This window comes from Gasterosteus aculeatus, chromosome 17, assembly GCF_964276395.1.
Source record: "Gasterosteus aculeatus chromosome 17, fGasAcu3.hap1.1, whole genome shotgun sequence".
In the NCBI taxonomy this organism is placed as follows: domain Eukaryota; kingdom Metazoa; phylum Chordata; class Actinopteri; order Perciformes; family Gasterosteidae; genus Gasterosteus; species Gasterosteus aculeatus.
This window is the reverse complement of record NC_135705.1, coordinates 8,946,043-8,960,285: the sequence shown is the minus strand read 5'-3', so window position 1 is coordinate 8,960,285 and position 14,243 is coordinate 8,946,043. Positions and strand designations below refer to the sequence as shown.

Genomic DNA, 14,243 nt, shown 5'->3' with positions numbered 1-14,243 from the left:
TACCTAAGTATAGTGGATCCGGTTATATATTATATGATGCACAAATTACATGTATTTGTGATATACAATACCTGTATTTCATGTCACACAGTTGCCTCCAGGGGGAAATCCTTTCACAAATTTGAAGGGTCAATATCTCAGGCTTGTTTAGCTAAATGCACTTCATTCAAAAATAACCATTCTAAAAGCTGTCTATTAAATCACCAGCAACTTCCATATTATTCAATGACTAAGATTGAGTCATTAGAAGTTAAATAAAAAGCATCCTTCTAGTTCCACTCTCTTTCTTCAGAGGCTTACTGGTTGCGTGAAAATCCCCCCATTGAAGCAAGACGGAAGCCTCACTCCAGGATTACAGCTTGAGGGAAGATTTAGTGACCAACACATGTTGCACGCTCTTTCTCTGCGAGCCTTCTCCGACGGCGAGAAAATAAATACGGAAGAATCTATAGCACTGGATCACTGGACGCAGGATGACAAGGACTGAACCTTCAGGATGGGAATATTGTTCACTAATCCAACGTGGGAAGACTTTAAGTGAAAGAAGAGGATCCCCTGCATGACAGAGGCTGTGATTTAAACAGACTTTACTCAAGGTAGAGCGAGCGGAAGGCGGGTTAATGTGCTGTGAATGGGACAGGAGCGTTGGACTCAAATGAAGGGCTCAGGGATGAACAGCACCCAAGCAATGGCACCTCTGTCTCCAGGGCTGAGCGGCACCCCGCCGCGCTCCTCCCCGTCACCCAAGAAGACCACCTTTCAGTCTTTAGGATCCCTGTCATCGGGAGCGTTCTCCCCTTTGCTGACCAAGGGCTCCACCCATCAGGCCAAGCAGGCGTCCAGTCCGTTGAATTCATCCAACCCGTCCATCATGAGCTCTCCAAAACTCTGGCAGAAAGCATCGATCTCTAGACTCGCTGAGGAGTTTTTCTGGATCGGCGGCAGCGTGGTCGCACAACCCAAATGGAGACTGGGCCAGATAGGTGAGACTCACAGACGATGCCTTCTAACAATAATCAAATCACTGCAGAATGTTCACGGGTTGTTTAGCAGAAGTTTCTACAAGCCACCGCAAACAAAAGAGGGGACCTTTATATACATTTTTCCCCCAAACGTATTAAATTCATCTTTTTAATTTGATTAAACTTTCACTATGACACCGTCGTGCAGCAGCCCTGAAATGAAAAATGTGTAAATGTTCCAACATAACAGAGCAGAGTTGCAGGGAAGCCTGTGAGGATATAATGGGTTTATGGGCAGTAGACAATCCTTTAGGATTAGCCTGAATGATGAGCCAGGGTGCGTCACATGCATCTGAGCTTCAGATTACAAACAAAGGTTACCTGCTCGCAGCCAAGAAAACAAACACAGCGCTTCGCAGTGACCTAAATGTTCCAACACAATTGTTTGGTACGCCAACTAAGTACAGTTCTGTGCAGGGACGACGCTCAAAGCCGGTGCAATCAGCACAGAAAAGTCTCTGGAAATCATTTTAATCACCCGGAGACGTCGTTTTTAGGCAAAGAGTTTTTGTATCTTTTCCTTCTTCCACTAATATTATTAACACAAATACAGCTACTTAAAGCCGTGTGTGACGCAGCCTTTAATCCCCATGGTCTAGAGCAGCGATTCCCAAAGTGTGGGCCGCGGCCCCCTGGCGGGCCGCGAAGGTACTGCAGGTGGGCCGCGAGAGGTCATTTACAATAAAATAAGAAATAAAAAGTTTTTAATTTTCAATTTTGAAAAGTTTGAAATTAATATAAAAATATGTATGATGCGGCACGTTAGTTATGTGAAACATTAATTGATGAAGCACAAACAATTTAAACAAACAGATTGGTTAATCGGTTGATCCATACTGGTTGGATACCAGCTGGAGATGCTGAGCGGGCGCTCAAGCGCGTGAGATATGGAGCTTGTTTCAGGGCGCGTCGGAGAAACAAAGCTGTCGTTCTTGCCGAGCACTTCATGAGATTAAAGAGCGAGAGACGGCGCCCTTTTCTCTACAGTAGCTGAACCATCTTAACGGGGAAAATAAGTTATTCTAAAAGGAGCCGAAGATTTAAGGCGTGGATGGCGAGGGGGCGCCGGGAGCGGACGCACCTCATAGCGATCGGACCCTGGAAGTACTGGATCGCTCCAGCCAATCCAAAAACGGGGTTTGTAACCAATCAGATGTAGATACCATGGTGACTGGCTCCGCCCCCTTACTGTCAGAAAGAAAAACAGCGAGCGTGTAGAAAACTCCTTCGAGGAAGTTCATGTTTCGCAAGCGAGCAAATAACTCGCTCGAGACGAATTTTTGCTCGCGCGAGACAGACTTTTGCTCGCTCAAGACGGACTTTTGCTAGCGGATGTTTGATTTACGCGCGCTCATCAACCTGATTTGCGCTCTCGAATTTTGACAGTGATTTGCGCTGATAGACTGCAGTATCTTATGCGCCCTAAAACATACATTGTCGGTTAATACATTTTTAATCGGTTAAATTCTTAAGGTCATTTAATCATCCCTAGTTTATGTTTTGATCGGAGTTGTGATTAAAGGTTTGGTTGGGCCGCAAAAGATTGTCTGATTTCAAAGTGGGCCGTGGCATTCTTGAGTTTGGGAACCGCTGGTCTAGAGTACTGCTTGAGGTCTTCCTTCAAAATAAAACACCTCTACTTTATTTATTTATTCATAACAAATCGTCTTTGAATAACAATAATAAAAACACTTTTGGCGTAGATGATCGTCTTAACTAATCACGTCATCATTATTATTGATAACTGAATATTATATTTTCATAAAGTCGCTCCGATATTTGCAGTAAATGGTTGAATGTGCATTTTCTGACCAGCCTGACTTCTTGTGCTCCCTGTAGTGGAGAGGTGTATGTGCACCATGCAGACCGGCACTCAGATGACCAAAATGAAGGGCAAGAAGAAAGGACTGGTCAGATTCTTTTACCTGGACGAGCACAAGTCCTGCATCCGATGGCGGCCCTCCAGAAAACATGACAAGGCCAAAAGTGAGTTACTGAAAAACTCTTCCGAAATTTGATTAGACGAAGCTGACGTTTCTTCATCATCATCTGTTGCAGTAACTATTGATTCCATCCACGAAGTCTGTGAGGGGAAAAGGTCAGAGATCTTCAGGCGGTATGCAGACAACCGCTTTGACCCAAACTACTGCTTCAGCATTTACTACGGGGAGAGAGTGAAGTCTCTGGACCTGGTCTCCACCAACGCAGAGGAGGCCCGCACATGGATCACGGGGCTGACATACCTCATGGCCGGCATCAGTGATGAGGACAGTTTGGCCAGGAGGCAGCGCACCCGTGATCAATATCCTTTATCCAGCCTTTCATTATGCTTGGTGTCTAATTATTACAAATGTGCTATTCTTAGTCAGATAACGAGGAGTTAACCACACATGCACTTGTGATGATGATGATGATTCTGCTTGTTTCCTCCTTAACTGAAGCCTCACGTGGTTACAGCAGACTTTCTCCGAAGCCGACAAAAACGGAGATGGCACCTTGAGCATCGGAGAGGTTCACCAGCTGCTCCACAAACTCAACGTGAATTTACCAAAGCAGAAAGTCAGGGAGATGTTTCAAGTAAGATTTTTGACCAAAAAGGTGGAATAATTAAGCTGTGATGGATTTAATCAGTATCCCATCAATCCGGCATCCGGAGTCACTATAATGTCCGCACACTGGAGATGTTGATATGGGTTCAGTGCACAAAACTTTAATACACGTTGTGTTTAACTCATAGGATTGAAGATAAAAGGATGGAAATGGTTCCAACAGACAAATGTGTACTTACAGTATTTTGGCTGGATATCGCAAGAGAGCCACAGGAAGATCATGTGACCACAGCTGAACAGATGGCTTTAGTTACACTGCGATATTGCTCTAGTTCAGTTCCTGCCTTGCTGGTGGTGATAATCTCTGTGAACGCATTGAGTCTCGTCTGATGGTGATAGAAATACATCCTTCAGATTGGTTCATGGTGGTACATATTTGTTTCTGGGCAGGACTATTTAACCTTAACATTGAGAGATGATTTCTTTCTAATAAAATACCTTTTATTGTTGTGTGCAGGAAGCAGACACAGACGACAACCAGGGCTCTCTGGCCTTTGAAGAATTCTGTTTGTTCTATAAGATGATTTCCACACGCAGAGACCTCTACCTGATAATGATCTCCTACAGCAATCAGAAAGAAGTCATGGATCTGCACGACATTGAACGCTTCCTGGAAAACGAACAGAAGGTACCAACAGAATGTGAAATGCTTGTTTGTGTATATTTGTTTTAAAGTAAAGTGCGATGATACTGTTTATATTTTCATTCTATTGGTGTCGGCCTCACTGTTAGTGAACCACAAATGCCTTAAAAGGTGATAAATATAAATCCAGAACATATCCAACGCCTGATTGCGCGATTCCCCCATATCTTTACAAATTGGTTATTGCTCTAATAATGCTCGGAATATCTAATTGAGCATCTTTAAACCTTTTTTTAAAGAACTACAAGAGAACATGTCCTACTTCACATTAAAAGCCTTCCACAGATGTGACATACCAGTGAAATACTGAAGCAGTTGAACAGAAAGTGACATCCATGATATTTTTTTATTTGCAGATGCGAGGATTGGCTAAAGAGTATTTAATTGACATCGTGGCCCGGTTTGAACCATGTCCTGAGAACCTGCAGCGTACGGTACTCGGTATTGATGGTACGGGTAACTTCCAAATAACAACTTATTTAATGCATCAATTGAACCGGACACAACATCAACATACAAAAAAAAAAAAAACACATTCTCTGACACTTTTCTTCCTTAAGGTTTTACCAACTACATGAGGAGCCCTGCTGGGGATATTTTCAACCCTGAGCACAACCGTGTGAACCAGGACATGACGCAGCCTCTGACTAACTACTTCATCGCCACTTCACACAACACCTACCTGACGGGGGACCAGCTGCTGTCTCAGTCTCGCGTGGAAATGTACGCCTATGTTCTCCAGGCAGGCTGTCGCTGCGTGGAGGGTAAGAGCCTGAAAACCCAGAACTCTCTTCATTGTGATTACATGACACACGCTCATCCTTTTTTTTTTGTCCTTGCCTCCTCCTCCCTCAGTGGACTGTTGGGACGGGCCTGACGGGGAGCCTATCATTCATCACGGCTACACCTTGACATCCAAAATTCTCTTCAAAGATGTCATCGAAACCATTAACAAATATGCCTTCACTAAATCACCGTAAGTGTTTTTTCTCCGTCAAGCCTTCCCAATGAAAAAGAGTCATAACCCCCCGTCTGCTTCCCAGGTACCCAGTGATCTTGTCCATAGAGAACCACTGCAGTGTGCCTCAGCAGAAAAAGATGGCTGAGTATCTGCGAGAGGTGCTGCAGGACAAACTGGACCTTTCAAGTGTCAATGTGCACGAATCCAAGAAGCTGCCGTCCCCTGAGATCCTGAAAGGGAAAGTCCTAGTCAAGGTAAAGTCTTTGTCCGCCGTTTGCTACTCAAGGATACTCGAACAAAGCACACACACGATCCCACGTTTTCTTATAATACACAGGCAATAATTCTTATTTTCAAGGGTAAAAAGCTGCCAGCAAACCTTGATCCTGATGCAGAGGAGGGTGACGTGTCTGATGAAGACACCGGTGATGAGGAAGAGGAGGAAGGCGAAGATGATAATGACGACTCACAGGCAAATGAAAGCTTGATTAATAGATAAATAAAAGGCAGGTACATAGATAAATGGATAATCATGCATTATGTTTGACTGTTTCAGGAGGGGGGTATCATTAATTCTAACAATCAAACCAAAAAGAACACTCGATTTGGCAGTTCCATCATGAGGAGCTTCAAACGAAAGGTTCGTCCTCATGCTTGTTTTACAAACCTGTATAAAGTTATAGAAGAATGTAAAAGGTGCTTTCGTTTTCAGAGAAAAAAGAGAATCAGAGTAAGAAGCAAGACACTGTCTGATGGCGAGTCTGACCAAAGCAGCATCAAGGAGAGAACAAAGATTGTTTACCATCCCAAGTAAGACCAGTTATTGAATTAGCCAGTTAACACTCTTTGCACCAGCAGTTTAACCTGAACCTTTCTCTACTCACTCTCTCTTCAGAAAGAGGAAAACAATGAGGTTGTCCCGGGCTCTGTCCGACCTGGTCAAGTACACAAAATCTGTCCGTGTGCATGACATAGACACACAAGGTAAAGGATATTCAACTTGGTTTTTATTACACATGCAATCTTAATATTCATCATATATTTTAGGAATAGCTGTGTTATGTGTTTTTGTTCCCTGTCTGGTAGCGTTCGCAAACAGTTGGCAGGTATCGTCCCTCAACGAGACCGTCATGAACCAGATCTTACAGCTGAAGCCGGGGGAGTTGGTCCGTTTCAACCAACGGCAACTTATGAGAGTCTATCCCTCCAACTACAGAGTGGACTCGAGCAACTTCAACCCGCAACCATACTGGAACGCAGGGTGCCACATGGGTGAGACCGTCACGCGGACTGCAATGCTGCCTGCTGCCTAAAAACGGCAACCACAGTGTGTTTACCTACATATGTTTCCTTTTAGTTGCAATGAATTATCAAACAGAGGGCCGAATGCTTGAAATGAACCAAGCCAAGTTCTCAAGCAATGGAAACTGTGGATATATTCTAAGGCCCAAGTGTATAAGTAAAGGTATGTACAAATTAAGGATTGTGAGGGTTTATATCATGTGTCTGCAGGTTCAGACATTTTGTTTTTTTCTCAGCTTCCTTTAACCCCATGTTGGAGGATCCTCGACCAGGACAGAGGAAGACTCAGCTTGTGTTGAAGATCATCAGCGGACAGCAGCTTCCCAAACCCAAAGACTCCATGTTTGGGGACAGAGGAGAGGTAAAGATTCCGCAGATATTATGTAATATTGAGGCAAAAATCTCTCTCATCACTGAAAAACTGTTTTTTTTTTTCACACAGATCATCGATCCTTTTGTTGAGGTGGAGATAATCGGCCTAAACGTAGATTGTTCCAAGCAGCAGACCAGGGTGGTGGATGATAATGGTACTTCTGCTCTCATGATCTCATAACAGACAGTGATCTTCCAGCTTTTTCTATTTGTACAACATCCTTTGAATGGTCATTCAGGTTTCAATCCGATGTGGGAGGAGACCCTCGTCTTCAACATTCAAATGCCACAGATTGCCCTGGTGCGTTTCCAGGTGTGGGATCATGATCCTATTGGACGTGATTTCATTGGACAGAGGACTGTTGCCTTCAGGAGTATGATGCCAGGTGAGTCATTTGGGAAATATGCTTAGTGCAGATGGTTAATTGGGAAGATTGGTACGACTCTGATGTCTGTCAAATCAATAAGTTGACTTAGCTGAGCATACAGAAATTGAAACCGTTTCAGACAGCAATGTACAGATCAAATTAACAGGAAATAAGATGTTAATCAGAAAGCTTCCAGCAGGAAATCAAATGGCCATAATTTCCAACTCGCAAACTTTTCCTTTAATACCAATACATTTTTTTAATGCTACATTTGTAGGTTATCGGCACGTGTACTTGGATGGAAAGGCAGAGTCATCCATCTTTGTTCATGTCGCTATGAATGATATAACTGGAAAGGTACGTTGTTGTGTTTTTTAAAGTAACTCACAAATATAATTTCATCTTCCCAACAATTAATCTCAAAAACATTGGTGTCCTTTGCGAAACAGATGAAACCCACAAATGCGGTGCACGCAGCTAGAAAACACTTCCAAAAAGCAGCCCAGAAGCATATGAAGGGCCCCCAAAGGCATCCGTCTCTGGACTTCTCTGTCCAGTCCTCAGAAGACGGACGCGGTTTGTTCTTCCGCAAGGATCTGGATACCATTTCTCAGGACAGCAGGAATGGTGAAATATTTCCTCTGCTAATGGGCCCAGCAGCCAGGGCTGCCATGCACAAAGGGGCCATGAGTGAGCCAGTGAAGCGAAGCCACAGAGTTAAAATCCATGAACCACCAGAGACGAGGAGAGGGGTCTTCAGCCGGATGTCCTCCACGGACTCCCACCACATTGGGGCTGCTCCCTATGCGAAGGCCGACAGCTTTGACTTTGAGACGTCGCCCCAGGGTTCTAGTTTCGAACAGCCTGACAGCGAGGATCGAATTCAAGAAGAGTTAGAGAATGAACCTGATGAATCAAACTGTCCCGAGCAGGAGACCGTTCAAATGTTTGAACCGGAGCAGCCTGAACCATCTGAGGAATTACCGGAGCCCGACAGGGTCACTTCCATTGGACCCGAGCAACCAGCCGAAACTCAAAGCCGGCCCGATTCCCTCCCTCGGCCTCGGCCCGTCGCCCAGCACGTGCTCCCGCCTGAAACCTACTTCCCTCAACTCATCCCTCCTTCGTCGCCTGCCAGGGTGAGGCGAACTTTAGAGGCTTCCTCTAGACCCCGACCGCCTACCAATGCGCGAACGAAGGCCCGCTCGCGCAGCTGCCCTCGGAAGACGGCCGCCTCTCCCCAGACGCCGATGATGAGCCGGCAGCCTTCCGCCCACTGGCAGACACAGCGAGCACAAAACTACTGCAGCTACGGCAGCCAGGTGAGGCCCATCCCCAACGGGCTGTGCCTGTCCGACAGCACCTCCGTCAGCAGTGGAGGCAGCACCGACAGCCGGGAGTTTGTGCCGTCCGGCGCGCTGGCCGGGACGGAGAAACGCGAGGGGACGCTGCAGAGGGAGATGAAGGCCCTTTTTGACCAGAAGATGAGAGAGATCCACTGTAAATCACCACTTTTTCAAAGTAGTGAGTCGTAGGGGTCATTCATGGATGCAGAAGTTAAGTGAATGTATAAAGTCGTAGTTAGTGCTGTATTTTAGATCGGATAAGATTTGAGTCATATCTCCACATAAAGACACATAAAGATGGATCTGAAGTTTTTTTAATAGACCAGTAGGACGACACCACGCAGAATTCCTCGATTAGACAGTTTTTTATTGTTTTAAAAAGGCTGTAATGTCAGCACAGCGTTCAAGCATGAAATCTTTATTTTTATTGTTTTTATTATCTGTAATGCCATTGCCAACTGTACAAAACAGCATGTTAATTTAGAAAACTAAGTAGGTACATGAGCATTATTTGTTAGTCAGATTGTTAGGTCGTAGTTACACGGATCTTTTTAATAATTGTTTTTTATAATATTCAAACAATTGCTTTTTCATTCAAATTGTAGCATTCTTACTTGAAAATCATATTAAGGGATTTTTTTTATCTGATGTATCGTTACAACTAAGAAGATTCAAAACCTACGGATAAATTAATCTATGTCAAAATACTAAAAGTTCAAAGACAAGGAGAAGATGCCTGTCATATCTCCCTTGAATCAAGGTGATATATTCATATTACTTGTTAAAACTACATGTTTGCAAGAATGTTCATGCTTTTTCTTTATCTTTGTCTACATTTTCTTGGGGTTTGTTTGCATTGCTGGTCCTCAAGCGCAGACTCAGCTCTTCAGTCAGCACAGTGCAGCAGGATTTCTGTGGGAACGACAAATAAATATATCATCCGTAAAAGAAATCAATGCAATAAAATGTTGATGAATTTAATGTAAACATGGCTGAGTGGATGAGAGCGCACGGCCAACTACGTCCGCGTGTCCTCTGCATTTTGTTCCTCAGTTTGATGACAGGGTTGCTTTAAACTGTGCTGTCATTAAATGATTGAGAAAACTTTGCAGTCCTTTAGGCTGAAGAAATGAAACACAATTGAATGAACCCAGAAAAGGGTGTTTGGATTAGATTCAAAGAGGTTAACACCAAGGAGATGGATGGTTGTCTATTTGTTTTTTTTTATGCCTGACATTCCCGCACCTTCTGCTCGGCTGCGCTCCTGCGGCTCTTGGCGGTGAGCTCCAGGACAGCCAGCAGCGCTCCGAGCCCCAGGCCGAGGGAAAGAACCACAAACATCCCCTTCAGGCCGTGTTGCTGCACAGCTGAAGACTTGGCCTTGTCGGCCATGCAGCTGCTGGCCCACCACTTGCTTCGCAGGTAAGCCAGCTCCCCCGCCTCGCTCAGCTGGAGGATTGCCACGCTGAGGTTCTTTATGATGGGTGAGCCTTGAGGAAATGGATGGGCTTATTTGTTCATTTTTCAATTCGTATTATTTTATTTTTTTCAATATAACTAATAAATAAATTGCGCGGCTCACCAAGGGCGGCGGCGATGCTGTAACCCCTCATTCCAACGACTTCGTGTGCCCTGACCAGCTCACAGTGGCGTGCAACGGCCAAATCCAGAGAAACTGACTCTCCGATGAAGGCAAAGTTTCCTTCTTTTGCACGCCGGACTCCTTCGTCCATGGATGATACGAAACTCTTGGTTCTCTCCATGTGTTCGTAGATTCTGCGGTACACTGGATTGTTTGAATTCTGCAGGAAGGACAGGCAGTGTTAGAGAATAAGCACTGACACGGTGGGATTCACTAGTGAGCCAACGTCAGTACCTTGAAGAAGGCGAGGGTGGAAGAGCCAGCCAGGCAGCCGTACTCAATTGTATCCTGATTGGCCAAGTCCTCAAAACCTTTCACCGTCAGGTGTGTGGACTCGGGGGTCTTAGAGGAGCTGAGGTGGGAGAAATAACAGGCCAGGAGCACGATGGTAAATAACCACCAGCTGCAGCTGATGACACGTCCTGAAGGAGCTTTGGGGTGTGGCCCAGCACCTGACAGCACAAACAGAGAACTCTCAAAAGAAGTCGCAGTGAAAGGTCGCGAGGTTGTGAATCACCAGGAAACTAACAGACCAATTCATGCATTATCGCCAGCGTCTGGTTGTCCCCATTTACCTTGGAGTGTGAAAGCTCCCGCTGTGTACCAAAGGCTGTGGAGGAGGCTGAATCGGTTCTGCTCACTTTGAGGCTGACTCCACTCGCACGGGCTAAGTCTGCAAGCAAATACTAACATTAATAACATTATTGTGAACGCACTCAAAGGGGATTCCACTGCGGGGCGAAATGTGACAATATAAAGACAAGTGTAACATACCTTGACGTTCAAATCCACTGCACAATCAATTACAGAGAAATCATTATCATCACCATCCTTAAGACACTAAAAGCACCTCCATCACCAACCTGGCAACTACCCAGATGCAAGCAGCGGTCCCCAGGTAGGCGACAAGTATGCCGACCCAGGTCTCGACCGCAAAGGGGGAGAGGAAATCAAAGAAGCCGATTCCCTCTGAGATGTCCTTCCTCAGCAGGATGCTGATTCCTGTCTGCATGAAGGGTTTCGTCATCCCCACCGCTTTCTCCCGAGCCGCAGTAAGAGTCAGCGGAGCAATCGCAAGGTCGGCTTCCTGTCGGAGCACATGAATACTGTACATTAAAAGGAATTCTATTTGCACCAATAACCCTGCTGCTATTGCTCCCGCCTCTCATTCATTCTCTTTGAATGGAGCCGTTATGAGTCACAGACGCCAGCTGAGTAGTTCAAGCTCTCACAGGCTAGTTGGTTGCTCTTTTACCCCTCCACCCGTTTTCATGTGCTCACCCCTCTAACCACCTCTCCAATCATTCCATTCCAGTTGCCGCTCTCGTCTTGTCGGCCGTACGAAGCATCTTTTACCAGCTGCACTCTGAACTTGAAGCCCAGTTTTTTGGCTATTTCAGAGAGCAGGTCCATGCAAAAGCCTTCCAGTTGTGAGCCTTTGGACATCGCATATGGCTCTTGCTAAAAGAAAACATACCAAAGGTTAGCAGTGAAATGTGTTTTATCTGTAAATTGTCTATATTCCTTTGGAGGCTAAAATAAACAAGTCAACTACCTTTATTGTTGTGATTCTCATCTCTGATTGCACTGATGTTGGGGAAGAAAAATAAGACAGATGTTAGGACAATAACTTTCAGGCACAAACACTGTTCATTGTGTCGAACAAATATATGACGAGGAAGGAATGAGCGGTTCTCAACCCGCGGGGTCGGGGGACCTCCTGAAGGGGTCTTAAAATAAATCTGAGGGGTCACCAGGTAATTAAAGGGTCAAGAAAGATAAAATAATTAATATTTGAAACGCTTTTAAAATTTGATAAAATAGGGTAAATATGAAAAGCAAATCACTCTATGGTTGAACCTTAAAGAGCAAAAACCAAAACAGTAATCCATCGACTGAAATATGTCAGCAGCTATCGTATGGATAGGAATAAAACTTTGTCATCTACTGTTCGAGGAGGATAAACCATAATTACTTTGATCCACTAGGTTCGATTGGGAATTACTTCTGTTCAGACAATCACAGCTCCTAGAGGATTTCTACTACTAAAAGTGGCTTCACCTTTTTCGACAATAGCATTTAGCTCAAAGCACCTCTGTGCTTATACAATCATAAATATAATATTTCGATTATCTAAATGTTAGCTTCCTGTTTTGGATGGATAAACATTATTTACTTTGACTGGAAGGTGCAATATGGCAACACATTGCAATAATTCTATGACAACTGGCTGCTGATTCGTTTTGACAAACCGTTTTTTTCACAGTTGAATTTAGCGGAATCAAAGAGCCCTTTGTGCATTTGGCCATCTTCAGACTTTGCTCTGACACGCTGAGATGTTTGAGGTGAACTTTGGGGTGAATGTATTGACCTGCCAGACATTACTGGCTTCCTGTATCCCAGAGATCTGGCCACTCTCATCTCCTACTTGAAACGGTTTACACACCCCAATCTATTTAGAGTTTAGTGTTTTCATTCAGAAAGTCTCAGTGCCTTGCCACTGTGAGGTGGGAGGTGGGAGGGGGAGTATCAAAAGCCTTGATTCAGGCCAAGACCCCGGGGATCCATCACCACAGCATGAACCTGACAACCATCAGATCCTCCTATTCAAAAGATGACACAAATACAAGCTCTTCAAGACTTTTTGGCCACTCTGAGACATAAGGCCCTTGTTTGCCTCTTAGAGAAAGGGAAGCAGGCCAGTGGTCAACTGGCCTGCTTCCCTTTCTATTTTTCTACAACAGTTGGACAGGATGTAGCGCTACATATTGATATTGATCTGAGCTGACTTTGTATGTGACTCTTTATGTAAGGCCGATACAACAGCATAAAACATCAGACGTTTTGGCAGAGAAGTAAAGCAAGCTGTCACCACAACGATTCATAAATGCAGCGACCGGCTCCGACATTCTAATATGAGTAAAAAGGGAGAAAAAAAATCTGCATTTCCCATCGTTGTCAATCACGTTACATCACTACAGTGGCTCTGTGGAAAGCAGGGTCCAATTAGAGGTTTGACGGTCTAATCCCGTAGCTGCAACTAACGGTGTGTGAATGGTATGAACTTAAATAGTCCCGATGGGAAAGTGGCACCAGTGCAGTGTCCCGTCAACAGCGTATGAATGAGTATGAATGGGGGAATGATAACTTGTAGTGTTACAGTTTGAGTGGTCGGAGGACAAGAGAAATTCTACAGAGTCCATTTAACATTTACTTACACAATCACTGTCAACATGGTTTGAAATTGATGTACAAGCCGTTTTAAATATGGTACATTGTTTAGGTCTGTCATTCCTATTTTTGCACAAGTAAAAACCTGTGATTTACAAAAAGATAGTTCCTTACCTGCAGTGCACACTCCCATGTCCAGGAAAAAAACAACGGACAATACAAAGTAGGTAGACGGCATCCTGATTCTCCTGATTTGCATCCTTTAAGTACAAAAGACAATTAGTTGGGTTGTCCATCACATGAATCACACGGGTAAACTTAAATATGTGTATAATTAAGACCTTTCTTGGTACAAATGGAAAGCGTTGGAACAAATTAACAAAGCAGACAGTTCAAGCAACGATCATTAAGTGGAGTGTGCGTGATGTAAGTCCATAGCACCTGACGAGAGTCCAAGATGTAGCTGCTGCTGGAACGTCAGACTTCCCACAGACACGAGTGAGTCAGAGTGATCTGAAGTTGTGTTGAGACTGCCGGCAAAGCGTTTGTGGGTGGAGAAAGTAGAGTGATTTTCGAGGGGTGGGAAGAAGCAGCATGGGGTACAAACATGTAGCTGTTGTGTTATACAAAAAAATAAAGAATATAGCTTTACAATATGAATGATTATCATTATCTTGTAACAGAAAACCATCAAACATATAAATGATTATATATTGTGATGAAGCTGAGTATTGCAGATCTTATAATATTTGCATTTGATGTGAACAACGTTGAATAATTGGAAGCAGCTGTCATTGTATGTTACAC

The 14,243-nt window shown here is 44.3% G+C and overlaps 2 protein-coding genes across 3 annotated transcripts; one reads left to right on the top strand and one right to left on the bottom strand.

Moving 5' to 3' along the window:
- The first annotated feature begins 349 nt into the window (after positions 1-349).
- Positions 350-9,537, top strand: plch2b (phospholipase C, eta 2b). 2 transcript variants are annotated; one of them, XM_040204672.2, is made up of 20 exons: positions 350-983; positions 2,862-3,008; positions 3,081-3,324; positions 3,470-3,599; positions 4,089-4,259; positions 4,631-4,724; positions 4,835-5,038; positions 5,130-5,250; positions 5,318-5,489; positions 5,594-5,707; positions 5,792-5,875; positions 5,948-6,045; positions 6,131-6,219; positions 6,322-6,507; positions 6,593-6,700; positions 6,774-6,898; positions 6,980-7,064; positions 7,149-7,295; positions 7,555-7,634; positions 7,727-9,537. In XM_040204672.2, exons 1-20 carry the CDS (start codon positions 632-634, stop codon positions 8,810-8,812), a joined length of 3,837 nt encoding a protein of 1,278 aa, XP_040060606.2. In that variant the 5' UTR covers positions 350-631; the 3' UTR covers positions 8,813-9,537. The 2 variants fall into 2 exon arrangements, with proteins under 2 accessions (XP_040060606.2, XP_040060605.2); XM_040204671.2 differs by having other exon boundaries at positions 5,792-6,045.
- grik6 (glutamate receptor, ionotropic, kainate 6) lies at positions 8,922-14,128 on the bottom strand. Its single transcript, XM_040204683.2, has 10 exons — positions 13,878-14,128; positions 13,611-13,696; positions 11,821-11,852; positions 11,547-11,726; positions 11,129-11,352; positions 10,841-10,938; positions 10,500-10,717; positions 10,206-10,425; positions 9,869-10,113; positions 8,922-9,535 (listed from the first exon to the last, which is right to left on the bottom strand). The coding sequence occupies exons 2-10, from the start codon at positions 13,693-13,695 to the stop codon at positions 9,431-9,433; spliced, it is 1,407 nt and encodes a 468-aa protein (XP_040060617.2). The 5' UTR covers position 13,696; positions 13,878-14,128; the 3' UTR covers positions 8,922-9,430.
- Positions 14,129-14,243: the final 115 nt, after the last annotated feature.